The following is a 16879-nucleotide window of genomic DNA, read 5'->3' as shown; positions in this document are numbered from 1 at the left end:
AGTTGGAACCGTGCTAGGAGAGGCCTCTGTCCTCACGGAAAGGGGCCCAAATCCCCAGTGCAGGGAGGGTTCTGTGGGTGTGTACACATGTGCAGCTCTCTTTGTGGTCTCTGCCACTCCAGACAGTGCTTCTGTCTCTCTTTCCTTATCTCATCCTGCATCCTTCAATGTCTTTATCTCCCTGTTTTGTTTTTTGTTCTTTCTCCCTCTTTCCCTGCCTCACCCCATCCTGCCTTCTTGCTTGCCTTCTTTGCTCTGAGTCCTGACTCTTTCTTCCACTCCTTGCCTGATTTCTGGGAGGTCTTTCTATGTAAACCTCCAGCCTGCCCAGTGCCTTGGTCCCAGCCCACTGCAGGTACATTCAAGATAAACTTGCTTCCACCCCAGGACTCCACCGTAGGGATCTTCCTCCTTTCCCTCTTCCTCCTCCAGGCCACAGAATATCCTGTATGTAGATGCTGTAACCAGAAGTCAGGGTTACTGAGGGCCCCTTCCTCTGGTGAACCCCAGAAGGACTATACAACCCAGAGCCCCTCCCCCATTTAGCAGGATCCCTGAGCCCCTCCCCCATTTCGCAGGATTCCCTGATGCTGCAGGCCACCAGCTCATCCCGACAAGTGGCCCCTCTGTACTGTCTTCCTTCCCAAGGCCCCCAGTCAAGGCTCTTGGGCTTCCCACTCCCCTGGGGTATTTCCCAACCCCGATTAATCACCGGGGCGGCCCCAGGGAGGAGGAATATAGTATGGTATACCATAAAGAAGCACGGACTTGGAGAGCAGGCTCGAGGACCAAAGCACCCTGGAGGTCATGAGGCTGGGATTCATCTGTGCTCTGCTTTCTCTCCTGGAAGGTGAGGTTCCTGCTGTACTGCCATCATGCTGCCCCTCCATGGCTCCCCAGCGCCCCTCTACCATGCTCTTTGTGCCCCCAAGCGTCCACTCCTGCCCTCTAGGCATCCCAGCATCTGTCCCCAGCCCTCCCACCTGGCTCTTCACCAACCCTTCTGCCTCTCACCCCCACCCCAGGGCAAAGCTGGGCCGACAACCGAGCCATCGGGGCCAAGGAATGCCGCCCCAACTCGCAGCCCTGGCAGGTTGGGCTCTTCTTTCTCACCCATCTCTTCTGCGGGGCGACCCTCATCAGTGACCATTGGCTGCTGACAGCTGCCCACTGCCGCAAGCCGTGAGTGACCTGGGCGGGCCACTCTGGGGAGGGGCTGGAGGTCAGGAAAGGGAGAGAAGGCAAGGAGCCTCGTAGAGGAGGGAGGGAGCTGTGGACAGGAAGGGCTGAGCCTCCATTTCTGTTCCCCAAAGTTCAACTCTTTAGAATGACAAAATGCCCACTCTCCAAATTCTAGCGTCCAAAAGAATCTGTTGCTAAGAGTGTAAATTTTGCAACTTAGACTCTTAGAAGCCTAGACTCTGACCCAGAAAAATACAGAGTTGTAGAACCCTAAAATCTTGGATCCAGGAGACGTTACATTCGCTTCACTAAATTGTAGAATCCTAGATTCAGAGACTGGTAGACTCTGAGAAGCCTGGAGCAGTGCTGTCCAATGGAAGTATAGCCCCAATCACACAGGAAAGTTTACGTTTCCTAGTAGACGCATTAAAAAAGGTAAAAAAGAGATGAGTAAAATTAATTTTAATAATAGATTTAACTTGCCATCTCAAAACATTATTTCAACATGTAATTATCAATTTTTAAATATTTATGAATGACATAGTTTACTCTTTTTTTTATACTAAGCCTTCGAAATCAGACATGTATTTTACAAGTACGGCATAGCTCAATTTGGACTAGACAGATATCAAGTGCTCAATAGTTGTGCTGGATAGCGCAACCCTAGAATCTTAGATTCAAACTGTTCTAGCTAGGTTCATTGAGTACAGAAGCTCATATCTTAGAATCTCTGAATTACAGTATCCTAGAATACTGTGATCTGTAGAATTCTAGAATCTTGAACCAAGAGAATTCTAGAAGCTTATATTCATACATGTCTAGAATCTGGTGGATTTAGTATCCCAGCATGCTATCATTCAGGATTTCTAAAATCCCCAAAGTTTTAACCAAGAGAATTCAAGAGTTTCAAACTATTCGAATCCTAATCCTTACACTTCTAAAATCAAAGATTTCTAGAATTCTAGAATGATGAAATTCTTGTCTTATTATCCCAGAATATTAGAAGTCTAGGTTCTTTGTTTCCTAGATTTCATTCAGATAATTAAAAAATCCTAGACATTTATTTATTTATTTATTTATTTATTTATTTTTGGCTGAGCCAGGTCTTGGTTGAGGCATGAGAGATCTTCGTTGCAGCATGAGGGATCATTTTTTTTTTTTTTTTTTTGGTTGCAGCATGCAAACTCTTAGTTGTGGCATGCACGTGGGATCTAGTTCCCTGACCAGGGATCAAACCTGGGACCCCTGCACTGTGAGCGTGGAGTCTTAGCCACTGGACCATCAGGGAAGTCCCCAAAATCCTAGACTTTTTGATCCAGAGAAATCGAAAACATTAGAATCTCAAATTCATAAGATTCTAGAACTTGAGCTTCATAGAATTCTAAGATCGTGGATTTCTAAGGTGTTAGAATCTTAGAATTCCAGAATCTTAGATTCTGGGCATTCTAACAGAATTCTAGAATCTACCTGATGCAGAAATCCTTTTTATATTATCTGGGGAAAGGGGCCATCCCACCTGTTTGATATTCTTCCCTGTAGGAATGAAGCACAGAGGCTATACAGGATGCTGTGTGAGAATTTCCCATCATGCATCACTCTATGCTGGAGCCTCTTTTAGCTCAGGCCTGTACATCAGGCTAGGAAAACAATGTTCAGATTTCAGCCCCAAAGACAAAGAAGGGGAGAAGCAGAAATATGGAGGTACAAGAGATTCAGGAACAGGGACAAGTTGGGGCTGGGAGGTGGGCTTGGGACTGGTTTCCCAGACACAGAAGCAAGGCAACAAGTTGACAGAGAGGGAAAAGGTAGAAATAACCCCTCATACTCTTGAAACCCTGAGTTCTCAGTCATTAGCCTCGTCCCTAATGTTAGAGCCAGAGTCTGGGGGATGGACATATAGACCCCTTGAGGGTCCCCAGCTATCCAGGGCATGAACCCAGAGTAGAACAAGTGGACTGGGACTGCAGTGAGAGGGCTTGAGGCTAGACCTCAGGAAGAAATGCATTGAGAGATGAGGGATTTGGCAGACAGGGAAAGCCTGAGCCTACAGATGACCCCCAACTTGGGGATTCTCCATATCTCACCCCTTCCATACACACACACCAAAGCACACAGAGCCACTCCCTACAGAAACCACCAGACCTGTGGGGGCAGGGGGTGGGTCTGTTTTTGGGTGGTAGGTGGAGCCTCCACCTGTCTCCATGGTTCCAGGGGACTCAGGTCACCACTAAGGCTCCAGGTGGGGCAGAGAGGAAGGTGTTTTACTTGACATGGGGCTAGGAAGAGGTGTGAGCTTTGGGGGAGAGCTACAAAGTTAGAGGTAGACAAAGAGATGGAGTAGGAAGCAGGGGCCCAGAGAGGGTGTGTGCCTTGCTTAAAATCACACAGCACTCTATGTCACACGAAGATGATAGGGGCCCAGAGAGGGTGTGTGTGCCTTGCTTAAAATCACACAGCACTCTATGTCACACGAAGATGATAGGGGCCCAGAGAGGGTGTGTGTGCCTTGCTTAAAATCACACAGCACTCTATGTCACACGAAGATGATAGGGGCCCAGAGAGGGTGTGTGTGCCTTGCTTAAAATCACACAGCACTCTATGTCACACGAAGATGATAGGGGCCCAGAGAGGGTGTGTGTGCCTTGCTTAAAATCACTCAGCACTCTATGTCACATGAAGATGATAGGGGCCCAGAGAGGGTGTGTGGCTTGTGGAGAGTCACATAGCATCCTGGTGGACAGAAAAGAGGACAGGGGCTGAGAAGACACCTCACCTTATTCCACCTTGACCTCTGGGACCTGTCCAACAGGTTTCTGGGGGTCCGACTCGGGGAGCACCACCTCTGGAAATGGGAGGGTCCAGAGCAGCTGTTCTGGGCCAAAGACTTCTTCCCTCATCCTGGGTTCAACAAGGACCTCAGTGCCCAAGACCACAATGATGACATCATGCTGATTCGTCTGCCCAGGAAGGCTTTTCTGGGACCTGCCGTGCAGCCCCTCAAACTCAGCCAGACCTGCGTCTCCCCAGGCACCGACTGCCTAATCTCAGGCTGGGGGGCCACATCCAGTCCTAACGGTACAGCCTTGTCCACCACACACACCCTATGTTTCATGCCAGGGCTCTGAATCCCCTCTCTTTTTCTGTCTCTGCTTTTGCATCTCTGTGTTCTATCTATCACCTATCTATCTATCCATATATTTCATCAGATCTAAATGCTATAAATTATAAGATGCATCATTATTCTACAACTTGCTAAAAACGAGAAAAGGAAAAAAAAAGGTCCCATCTATGCTTGTATGACATCATTTACTCAAGGCACATCCTGATTTCAGAGATGTTTAAATGTGAAAATATATGCATCTTAGAATTGAAATAAGGTCTACGTCACTCAGAATCAGCAAATCCATTAGTCAAATTTGGCCCCCCTGGCTTCCCTGGTGGCACAGTGGTTAAGAATCCGCCTGCCAATGCAGGGGACATGGGTTCAAGCCCTGGTCTGGGAAGATCCCACATGCCGCGGAGCAGCTGGGCCTGCCTGTTGTGCCACGACTACTGAGCCTGTGCTCTAGAGCCCGCGAGCCACAACTACTGAGCTCTCATGCCACAGCTACTGAAGCCTGCGCGCCTAGATCCCGTGCTCAGCAACAAGAGAAGCCCATGCACCGCAACGAAGAGTAGCCCCTGCTCGCCACAACTAGAGAAAGCCTGCGCGCAGCAACAAAGACCCAACACAGCCAAGAATAAATAAATAAAATAAATAAATTTTTTAAAAAAATTTGGCCTCCCACAGCAGTACTGGTTTTCAAAATGTCTTGAAAAAAAGAAAAAACCCTCAGTTTGTTGCTGCCAACATTTAAAACCTGAGAGATTTTACATCAAAGCCAAGTTTCTGGATTCGCTTGAAAAATTCAAGACTGGCAATGCTGGCTTCATATTTCTAAAATAATGACCATTATTGGGTAGATTCAGTGGAGGCTGCCCCCTTCAAACAAGATACGGGTTCTGTGGTCCACTGCAGTGCACCCCAAGGGCTGCTGTTTCCCTACAAGGCCCCCTCCCCCCACTTTCCCTCTATTTCTATCTAGTCTCTCTAAATCTGTATCTCTGTCTCTGTCAGTGACCATCTCCCTATAAATGTCTCCTCCCCCTTTATCTCACTGCTTCTCCCTGGATATCTCTGGGTCTGTTTCTCCCTATTTCTTCATTTCCTCCTCTGAGAATCTCTTTCCCCTTAAGAGGTCTCTATCTCCTGCCAAGGTCCCTCTTTTTCTCTGTGTGAGTTATGTACGTATCTCTCCTTGTCTCTCTCTTTTTTTTTTTTTTTTTTGCGGTACGCGGGGCTATCACTGTTGTGGCCTCTCCCGTTGCGGAGCACAGGCTCCGGACGCGCAGGCTCAGTGGCCATGGCTCACGGGCCCAGCCGCTCCGCGGCATGTGGGATCCTCCCGGACCGGGGCACCAACCCGTGTCCCCTGCATCGGCAGGTGGACTCCCAACCACTGCGCCACCAGGGAAGCCCCTCTCCTTGTCTCTTGACTCTCTGCATCTTTCTCTCTCTCTCTCTGGCCCTCTCCCTGTCATATCCATCTGTTTCTCTTCCATGCTGTGATTCTGTTGCTTTGTCACTTTCTCTTGTTTTTGTCTTTGAGAGCCTTATGCTGTGGCTCCATGGTTCCATCTTAGGAAAGTGGGGGGGCGGTGCTGAGTGTGATGGAGACAGCTGCTGACCTTTTCTGGACCCCCTTCCCCAACAGTGCAGTACCCACTCACGCTGCAGTGTGCCAACATCAGCATCCTGGAGCCAAAACTCTGCCATCGGGCATATCCAGACCACATCTTCCACCACATGCTCTGTGCTGGCCTTTGGGAGGGTGGCCGGGGCTCCTGCCAGGTGAGACCTCCTCTGGGAAGGAGAGGGATGGGTATCCAGGGTCCTGGAGGAGAAGGGAGTTGGGGGCCCAGACTTTCCTGGATCAGAGCAAGGAAGGAGCTGGGAAACCTGGGTCTTGGGAAGGGGTGGGACCAGGGCCAGGATTCCTGAATCTAAAGGAGGAGGGGACTGGGGGTTGGACTCTATGTCCTGGGGAAAGAGCGGTCCACATTGCTGGGTCCTAGGGGGAGATGGGGGCTATGAGCTTTTACTCCTGGGTCTGAGGGAGGAGGGACTGGAGACCTGGACTCCTGGATATTGTAGGAGGAGGGAAGTGGGAGCTTCCTGAGAGGGAGAAAGTGCCTTGTGTCCTGTCCTGAGTAGACTGGCCTAACAGTTTCTCTGCTTTTCTTCCGCGCACAGGGTGACTCTGGGGGCCCCCTGGTTTGCAATGGGGCCCTGGCGGGTGTGGTGTCTGGGGGCTCGGAGCCCTGCTCCAGCCCCCGGCGCCCTGGTGTCTATACTAGTGTGTGCCGCTACCTGGACTGGATTCGAAAAACCATGGAGGACAACTGAGACCTCGCGCCTTGGAGGAAGGGAGGGTGGGCGCAGGGTAGGAGGGTTTGCAAGACTCCAGCCTCAATGGTCTCCGCCTTTGGCTTCGGCTGGCCTGGAGACGCCTTCTGGATATTCAAGTTCCCAGTTTCTGGATATTCAGACCCTGGCCCCCGGGAACTATAGAGCCGCGCCCCCTTGGAAGGAGAGGAGGGACACCTCCGCCCCTCTTGGCCCCATATCTATGACGTCACCAGAACTGCCACCGCCCCCATGGAACGGCATCACCTTTGGCTCTACCTCAGTAAAGACATCCACTAAATAGCTCCTCCCTTCCGAGCTTTGCCCAATGAGATTTCCCCTCTGGACGCTACCCCTTGTGGCCACGCCTCCTTCGTCATAGATCCAGCCTCGTGATTTCACGGGAGGGTAGCTTCCCCACGTGGAACTCAGGCAGCGTGTCTCTGCCCAGCTCTGGCCCCGTTCTAGGCGTGTCCAGGGTTTGAGCCGGTTCTAGTCGTGTCCAAGGTTTGAATCCTGGCGGGGGCCTGACCGGGAGAAGTTGGGAGAGATTCTCTGTCCCCTCCGATCCAAGGGATGATTTTACATTAAACGTGCGGAGCCGCGCCTTCCTACTGCCTGTTTTGTGAGCTAAAGGATGGGGAACGGGTGGGCGGTGGAGGGCAGAGAGGGAACCACCACCGCGTTGCAATTCCCCATAAGCCCCGAGCAGGTCCTGCCTAAGTCTGTCTCCATCAGCCCTATTGCAGCAAGGCTCCTGGGTTCTGCTTGGGCTGGTCCCATCGCCCCCAGGGGAAGGGGAAACCAGGTCACAGCGCCTCCCAAACCTGCCTTTCCGGAATCTGGACCTCTCAGGGGGTGGGCCCCGCCAATCCGCCCTCAGAAGTCGGGACCAAGAAGACTGGCTTGTCTTCCATTCCAGGTTACTGGCAGCCCCCTCCTCCCACAAAAACCCAGGCTCCAAATTACTCCTTCCAAAAAGACTTAAGAATCCAGCTGCCAGCCCCTCCTCCCTCGGACCTCAAATCCGGGCCGCAGCCCCCTCCCCCCTCGGAGCCGGGAGTCAGGGGCCCTCACCCCCTCTTTGCTCGGACCAGGACGTCTGGGCCCCCAGCCATTTCTGTTTCAGACCCAGGAGTCACAGCACTAAGCTCCTTCACTCCCAGCCCTCAAGAGTTAGAGATTCCATAGTGGCTGTATCAATTTACAAGTATAGACACCAAGGGGGGAAGAGGGGAGGGTGGTGGGATGAATGGGAAGATTGGGATTGACATATATATGCTAATATGTATAAAATAGATAACCAGTGAGAACCTGCTGTACAGCACAGGGAACTCCACTCCACTTCGTTGTACAGTAGAAATTAACACAACATTGTAAAACAGCTATACCCCAATTTAAAAAAAAAAGTTAGAGATTCCAACCCCTCCTCCCTCAAGATTCTCCGTTCAGCCCCTGAGCCTCGCCTCACTCATAACCAGGGTTCCAGTTCCCTGCTGCTCCGCCAGCCCCCAAGTGGGAGGAGATGGTTTACGAGGCTGGTGGTCCCAGTTAAAAGGTTCCAGAATCTTGTACCAGGCAGGCAGAGCTGAAGTACGGGGTGCTCTTCCTCTGGATCCGAATCAGTAGGTAACCCCGCCCCCTGAATTCTGTAAGGTGAGAGGCCAATGTTCTCAGACACAGGCATCAGGCCCCTGAGCCCCCTCCTCCAGGGCCCAGGACCTCAACCTCAGATCCCTTCCTCCTTTGAGACCGAGGAATCAGCACCCCAGCCCCTGCTCTCCAAGACTGAGGAGTCCCAGCTACCAGTTCCCTTTCCCTTCAGACCCGGGGGTCTGGGGATCCTAACTCCCTCCTTCCTTGGAATGTAGGAATCCAGCCCCCGAGCTCCCAGCTGCTCAGATTCAGGAATCTGGGCCCCCAGCCCCTTCCTCCAGCGGGACCCAGAAGAACTGCTCCAGAAGCTCTGCTTCCTCCCCAATCCCAAGATCCCTAGGATTTTGGTCTCCCTCCTCCGCTCAGCCCTGGCCTCTCTGTCTCCCGGACCCCACCATGGGACATCCCACACCTGCTGCAGAGTCTGGGTCTGGATGTTCCCACTCTTGCTGTTGGAATCCCGGGCAGGTGGGGGGCGGGGGGGGCCCAGAAGTCATCGGTGGAGCACCTGAGCCTGTGGGAATACCATGGTGGTGGCTAAGAGGGTGCATGTGGTGGCAGGTGGGGAGATGGGAAGCACGCAGTTACATGTGGGAGCTTCTGTAGGATGGCGGGAGGCACGGGGCACGTGGCAGCAGGTAGGAACGTGTGGAGTTCTGCTGGTATCGCATGAGCGCACTAAGCCAGCAGGGCTGCCTGCTGAGGGGCACAGATACACACAGGAGTATACGGGGCATCTGGACACATGCTCAGGTGTGTGACTCTGTGTGTGATGACTCATGGGCTTCCATGAGTGTACATGTGTATCTGTGCAGCAGCATGTGCAAGCTGGGAGGCAAACACCGGAGGGTGTGTGTGTGTGTGTATCCATGGGAAACCACAGTGGTTTTCCTGGCCCCTGCACTGACCCAGTGGATGGTGATCCAACCCTCTCCCTCCTGCTGCAGGACACTTGGGAGCACAGGAGACCGAGGTGCTGGAGGGCCAGGAGTGCAGGCCCCGTGAACAGCCTTGGCCGACGGCCTTGTTCCAGGGTGTCCGGCTAGTATGTGGGGATGTTCTCATAGATGACAACTGTGTCCTCACAGCAGTCCACTGTAAAAAAACTGTGAGTGGATTCCGGGGGCAGAGGTGGGCTGGAGCCTGGGGAAAGAGGGGACTGGGGCTTTGCCTCAGGAGGCGAGAGCTGGGGACAGGGTCCCCGAGAATGGAGGTCTGAGAGAAGAGGGGACCTGGACTCCTGGGTCTTAGAGAGAAGGAGGCTGGGAGCCCTTATCTCTGCCTGCGTCCCAAACTACCTCCATCATTACAGGACATACACAGTCCGCCTGGGAGATCACAGTCTGCAGAATAGGGATGGGTCAGAACAAGAAACGGCTGTGGCTCAGTCCCTCCCTCACCCCTGCTACAACAGCAGCAACGAGGACCACAACCGTGATCTGATGCTCATTTGACCATGTGATCGGGCATCCCTGGGGCCCCAAGTGAAGCCCATCCACCTGGCCGATCGCTGCCCTCAAGTTGTGCACCATCTCAAGCTGGAGCTCTGTCACCAGCCCCCAAGGTAGTGAGAGGGAGAGAAGGAGCTGGTTGGCCCAGTGGACCCCAAGCCATTGGCAAAGCTTTGCCTGGAGAGGAGATAAAGAAAGGAAAGTGATTGTGACGTTGAAGTTCACAAGTGGTCCATGTTAGAAACCTTAAAGACCAGAGTATTAACAGGAGTGGTGGGAGAAAGGAAACAAATTAACAGATTGTTAACAGGGCTCAAAAAAGTGGATGGATGAATGAATGAGTGGATGAATGAATGCATCCCTCCTTTAAGGTGGAGAGTTATAAGACCTTTTATGGGTACAGGATTTTACATAGTCTTCACAACAGACTTAGGATACATGGGCTCCTCAGTGGCCCAGGAAAACAGGCTTCCTCTTCTCCCTCTTGAACCCAAGATTCCTCGCCCCAGATCCCCTCACACCCAGGAGTCCAGGCCTTTTCTCCTCCAGGACTCACAGTCTAAGTCCCCAGCTCCCTCCTCACTCTGGACCCAAAAGTCTGGACCTCCATGGAGGTCCTCCCTCTGGGGCTTCAGAGTTCAGGTAGCCCCTTGCCCTGCTTCACAATGAAAAAATTGGGGCTCAGCTCAAAGAGGTGATGTGGTTCACCAGGAAATCAAAGTCAGGATTCAGGTCCCTGCCTGTCTGACTTCTAAGAAGACAATGGGATGCTGTGGAAACCTAGCTGCTCATGAATCAGGCAGGTCATTTCGAACCACGGCTCTGCCCATTTTCTCTGGGCAAGTCCCTTCCCATCTCTTGTCCTCACTTTCCTCACCTACAAAACTGGGATAATTATCCAATAGATTTTTAAGCTCCATGAGGGCTCAGGTTATATCTATTTTCTTCATTGTGTGTTCCTAGTGCTCAGGGTGGTGACTGGTATACAGTATGTGTTCAATAAACATTTGTTGAAAGAATGCATGGATGAGAGAATGAAAGCATCCCTCCTTCAAAGAGCTGTTGTGAGGGTTAAATGAGATTGTGGGCCTCTAGCTTCTGACACGTAGAGGTACCAGACAGAATCGTTTCCCTCTCAAGTCTATTCTTCAAAGGTTAATAAGAAAGATTAATTCCACTGTCAATCACCGACTCAACACTTATTTTGTGAGCATCTGATATGCCCCAGGTACTGTAGTGTACAAAGCTTTATGGAGTTGCATGCTAGGTGGGGAAATAGACAATAAACAAATACATGTAAAACGAAATATTAGGTAGAGTCAAGTGCTATAATGGAATATCATAGGGGGAAGAGAATAGGGAGTGATGGCGATGTGGTGTTTTGGGGGTTTTTTAAGATTTTTTTTTGATATGGACCATTTTTTTGAAAGTCTTTATTGAATTTGTTACTTTATGTTTTGGTTTTTTTGGCCCTGAGGTATGTGGGATCTTAGCTCCCCGACCAGGGATCAAACCCACACCCTCTGCATTGGAAGAAGTCTTAACTACTGGACTGCCAGGGAAGTCCCGAGATGTGTTGTTTTAATTAGAATAGTCAGGGAAGGCTTCTAGGAAGAGGTGACATTTGGAAGAAGTAGGATTTAGCTGAGATTGGAGACCTGGTGGTCTGGGAATGGAAAGATTAGAAAGGGTCAGAGGTGTCCCAAGGGGGCACATCCGTGTCCCCCAGTCACCTGATCCTTAATTTGAAAATAACTCAGGGCAAGAAACAAAAGGTAGGGTCCAAAGGTCCTTCTTTAGGTGGAGAAAAAGAAACAGCAGGGGCCATGGCTTTGTTTCATGTGGTGAGAAGTGATGTGCCCTGTGAAATGTTTCAGAAAACCCTGTGCAGCTGTGGCTACACAGAAGGGAGGTTAGATACAGACAGGGATGGAGGGGAAGGCGTTGCTGTCTCTGGCAACTTGCAACCTCGGCCCCCTCAGAGAATTTTCCTGACACCCTCAACTGCACAGAAGTAAAAATTATTCCTCAGAAGCAGTGTGAAGATGCCTACCCTGGGCAAGTCACAGATAGTATGGTCTGTGCAAATGAAAGCAGTGGGGCTGATCCATGCCAGGTGAGTGACTTCTGAAACTCTCTTCTTCCCTCATTCACACTGTAGAGACTGGAGGCTTGGCAGTGGGGTGATCCCCAAGAGTCAGCACCCCTACCTCTACAGAGTGGGAAGCAGGTTCAGAGAAGGCACACTCCCCCTGCAGGTTACACAGCCCAGGAATCAGAATAATTGAATTGTCCTTGTTGTTTTCTTGGGAACGCTTGCCTGCAGGGTGGGGTGCAGGGACAAGGTGGGGATTAAAGGGAGTGAGAGGATAAGTCCATGAAGGAGAGAGTCTGAGTCCAGAGGGTACGCAAGCTCCCTGCCCTCTTTCTCAGTGTCAGTGCCTGGAATTTGTGCTGACTTTACCGATGATCAGGTAGTCAGCTATTTTTCTTCGAGTCCTGACTAGTTTCCCTAGCATGATTGCTTTCTCCTATGATTTTGGTTCCTTGGGGAGCAATGCTGTCTTCCCAGCTGGCCAGGGAATGGCGCCATTGACTTCAATGCTCCCTCAGTGAGCTCCCCAACCCCAAGGTGACACATCTTGAGATTTGCCATAGATATAACACTCTCTTTCCTATTGGCTGCAACTTCAGTCCTCACGGCTCCCCTTGGAGTTGTCCCCTTCATGGAAGCCCCACCCCCTTTGCTTATGATTGGTCCCTGAAGACAATGTTTCAATGCTTCCTTTTCTATTGACCAGGAATAGGATCATTTCCATTAGTGATCCGGCCATGGAATCTAATCTTTCTGGAGGATTCCCTGGAGACAATGGTTTCTTCCCACATACTCCCGCCATTGTCCCCTGGGTGTGTGTGTATCCAGAAGAACCCTGCTCCTTTCTCCTATGTTTTGTAACTGGATTCAATGATCTCTTCAAGATTGGCCAGGAATGGAGGAACTCAGTCCCTTGCATGTAATTCCTACTTTCTTCTCTCTGGATTGTACCCTCCAGACAGCATTCTCTTCCCTCATTGGTCAGGATTTCCTCCATTGCCCTTAGACATCCTGTCTGCATCCCCTGCACATGGAAGCCCCACCGCTCTCTCACCATTCATCCCAGGATACAATGCTCTTATCCCAAGAGACCCAATCACCTTAAAAGCTGGTACTAAATACTGGTACAGTAGGGCATCTTAGGTGAAAGTCTTCTATTCTCACCTTCTAGGGAGATTCACTGGTATGTGGTGGTGTTCTCCAGGCATCACATCCTGGGAATCAGACCTCTATGGGCGGCCTGAGAGATCTGGCATCTACATCAACATCTGCCACTACCTGGACTGGACTAAGAAGACCATGGGCAGCAAGGGCTGATCCCAAGATGAGCTCTAGATCTCCCTCAGTAAACTCACAACATCAGCCTGGCTCCTTGCCTGTGTGTGCTTTGGCCCTCTTGTGAGGGGTGGAGGAGCGGAGGGTCTGAACCCTGCTGGGAGGTGTGATGGGAGATCGAGAGAGACCAGGACCTGCATGGCCATTCAGGCCATCACCACTGGCCAAAGTCATCCCTTTTTTTTTTTTTTCTGGAAAGACTTGGAGGAATGGGAGGTTAATTTCAGGGGAGAGAAGACATAAGGATTTTCAAATATCCAATGAGCTAGCCTGTAAAAGACATAGTTGAACGGGTTTTTGTTTAGTTTTTCTGAGCAGCTAAACTGTATCTAAGCTTTGGGGGGAGATTTCTCCTTAAAAACTGTGAGATATGGGGACTTCCCTGGTGGCCCAGTGGGTAAGACTCCACGCTCCCAATGCAGGGGGCCCGGGTTTGATCCCTGACCAAGGAACTAGATATTGCATGAATGCCACAACTAAGAGTTCACATGCTGCAACTAAGAAGTCCACATCCTGAAACTAAAGTCCACATGCCTCATCTAAGACCCAGTGTGGCCTAAATAAATAAATAAATATTTTTTAAAAAAGATACTTTTAACCAAAAAAATTTTTTAATAAAAAAATAAAAATTGTGAGATATGCAGAGTAAGGTGCAGGAAATATAGAAATAGCTTAAATATGTACCCGTGAACATCCATGAAACTGAGGCAGGAGACAGAAGGGCCCCAGGCTGAGCCACTGACAAAAGCAGGAGAGCGGAGCTGAGCCCTGCCCAGATGAAAGATAAGGAGACCACATCTTTCTCATTCTCGAGGTCAAGGAGACCTCCCAACTACACATGTACAGAAAGGCTCCTTGGAGGTTGAAAAGGGAGGGGGCGCTACCCCATAATAGGTGGTGTCGACCTTCCCACAGGCCTGTGCGCTGGAATCCACCTTGGCTAAGAGATGCACACACACAGGGGAGGACCCTGAATTAAACCAAATATGGACTCAGAGCCAGACAAAGCAAGATGATTGGCCAGAGGAAACTCAGAAGAACTGCCCCATATAGGTGATTTAAACTACCACGAAGGCGTGACTCTTTCTCTGAGCCTGCCTGTGTGCATCTATTCACATGTACTTTTTTCCTCCCGAAAAACACTTTACTTAATATCCCAGTACCCAACTGATATTTAAATATCCCCAGTGGAATGTGAACCCAGAAAGGATTTGAAGATTAATTTATGGCATGAAGGAGGAGGGCAGCTGAGGTCAAGGAGGGGAAAGGACTTGTCCAAGGTCAACCAGAAATTCAGAAATAGTATCATGGGTTGTGGAGTCTGGCAGGAGATCACAACACCAGTCATGCACAAAAGCTGGAAGGACCCACCTATATCAGGGAGCTTTTGTATACAAGTGGCAGAGCCCCAGTTCAAACTGGCTTATGCGTAAAAGGGGATTGGTTGGTGCAGGTGCCTAGGAAGGCCTTGGAGTTGATTCATAATGTTAGAAGAAGTGACATGGGTATGAGTCTCAAGTATGTGTATTGGTGACTTAAGCCAATCATCTCTGTCTCTCTGTGACAATTTCTCTCTCTGTCACTCTGCCTGCTTCTCCCTGTCTCTGTTTCTCTCTCTCATATGTGTGAACTCTTTCTCATCTCTGCTTGTCTCTTTCCTTCTCCTATGGATCTCATTCTAGCCTCTGTAGACAAACTTCTTCAGGTGGAGGGAACATAGCAGCCCAGTTAAGCAAACCCAGCAGAAACAAAGATCTCTTTTCTCCCAACATCTTGATATTAATCCCAGGGAAGAATTCTGATTGGTCCAGCTTGAAATGAGCCCACCCACTGGATTAATCATTATTTCTAGGGAGGAAACCATGATCTTGTTGGCTTGACTGGGTCATGCATCCATCCCAGTGGGTGGGAGGGTTTGGAAAACTATGATTGACAGTTTCACCAGATCTATATGAAATGAGGGGGCGGATTCCTGAAAGAAGTGGGAGCTGTTCTTGAAAAAACAGGGGAATGGAGTCCTGGAAGTCAGAAACAATGGGCCTTCAGAACCCAAGGAGCTGAAGCAGGAGGTTCCAGAATCGCAATGTCCAGGATCCCTCAGAGTAAGGCACAGATGCAGGACAGCAAGATACCAGTTCTCAGGTGTGATCATGAGCTGGAAGATGAGTCATCTGGCAAAGGATCAGGACATAAGTCTGTGTGCAAAGAAAGTATGAAGCTGGGTGTCTGGGTGGGACTTAGAAACAGGATTAAACCCAAAGGGCATGAGAGGACTGGGGATTTGGGGCTCTCGTCAAGGTGGGGGCATGCATCATTAATAGTAAGCCTATGGGGTTCCGAGTTCATTTTTAGCCAAAAGAGATTCTGAGCATATGTGACAGTGTCCCAAGGAAACTTCCTTCTCAGATTGTGGGTTTGTACAATGATTAGACTATGGGCAATCCTCAGCATTTGAATTCTGACCCTTCTGACTCCTTAGTTGTTGATTTTGCACAAGGGTTCTAACTTCTTTTAAACTTCCCTTTTTTCATCTATAAAATGGGGAAGGCAGTCCTCGTTTGGTCCCATGAGGCGAATAGAGATGTGGTTTGCAGAGCATCCGACACATCACATCGTAGATGCATAAGAAATGGAAGCTGCCTCATTCCTGGTAGGATGAGGTAAGGCAGCCAATATTATTTAATTCTTTCACTCGCCTTGAGAAGTAGAGTTTGCTTTCCTCCACTTTAGAGAGGGACAAAGTGAGGCTTGGAAAAATTAAATCAGTTACCTGAGATCATGAGGAGGGCAACTAGGGTTGGTCAAACCTGGGTTTGTCTGACTTGTAGGTCAAGTTCTTCCTATCATGCCCTGTTGCTGAATGGCTCAGGGAACAAGGAAGGACTGGGTTGTTGACTGATCTGTGGATGACAGTGGTTTGCAAACTAGTATTTATTTAAGTACCTCCTACGCTCCCTGGTTTGGGCTGGGTGCTTATAAAAACACCTTTGAACACCAGACACATGTTCTCTGCTTGTGAAGACCAGTGTTTAGCAATAAAGTCAGATTAAATAGTCAAGAACACAGAAAGACAGGGATTTCCCTGGTGGTGCAATGGTTAAGACTCCACACTCCCAATGCAGGAGGCCCAGGTTTGATTCCTGGCCCGGGAACTATATCCCACATGCATGGCACAACTAAGGAGCCTGCCTGCCGCAACTAAGACCCAACACAACCAAAAAAACCCCACAACAACAGAAAGACAGATATGCCAGACTTCCCTGGTGGCACAGTGGATAAGAATCCGACTGCCAACGCAGGGGACATGGGTTCTATCCCTGGTCCAGGAAGATCCCACATGCTGCGGAGTAACTAAGCCCGTACGCCAAAACTACTGAGCCCACATGCCACAACTACTGAAGACCATGCTCCTAGAGTCCATGCTCCACAACGAAGAGAAGCCACCGCAATGAGAAGCCTGAGCACCGCAATAAAGAGTAGCCTCTTCTCGTCACAACTAGAGAAAGTCTGCTCGCAGTAACAAAAACCCAACGCAGCCAAAATAAATAAAAAATTAAATCTTAGGGCTTCCCTGAGTGGCGCAGTTGTTGAGAATCTGCCTGCTAATGCAGGGGACACGGGTTCCAGCCCTGGTCTGGGAAGATCCCACATGCCGCGGAGCAACTAGGCCCTGAGCCACAACTACTGAGCCTGCGCGTCTGGAACCTGTGCTCT

At 50.1% G+C, this 16879-nt stretch overlaps 2 protein-coding genes across 2 annotated transcripts; both read left to right on the top strand.

Moving 5' to 3' along the window:
* Positions 1-807: 807 nt before the first annotated feature.
* LOC308605908 (kallikrein-9-like) lies at positions 808-6628 on the top strand (the record flags this gene model as incomplete). The annotated part of the gene is made up of 5 exons (XM_081216241.1): positions 808-850; positions 1026-1182; positions 3992-4257; positions 5937-6073; positions 6476-6628. 5 exons carry the CDS (start codon positions 808-810, stop codon positions 6626-6628), a joined length of 756 nt encoding a protein of 251 aa, XP_081072367.1.
* A 2590-nt stretch (positions 6629-9218) lies between these two features.
* Positions 9219-13147, top strand: KLK8 (kallikrein related peptidase 8; the record flags this gene model as incomplete). Its single annotated transcript, XM_081216071.1, is given in 7 exon segments — positions 9219-9392; positions 9598-9735; positions 9739-9848; positions 10285-10349; positions 11718-11851; positions 13002-13029; positions 13032-13147. Coding segments are annotated over 7 exon segments (765 nt in total), but the record flags the coding sequence as incomplete, so codon positions are not given.
* Positions 13148-16879: the final 3732 nt, after the last annotated feature.

This window comes from Mesoplodon bidens (genome assembly GCF_964165515.1).
Source record: "Mesoplodon bidens genome assembly, chromosome: 18".
In the NCBI taxonomy this organism is placed as follows: Eukaryota; Metazoa; Chordata; class Mammalia; order Artiodactyla; family Ziphiidae; genus Mesoplodon; species Mesoplodon bidens.
The sequence above is the reverse complement of the archived record's forward strand: the minus strand, read 5'-3'. Positions and strand labels throughout refer to the sequence as shown.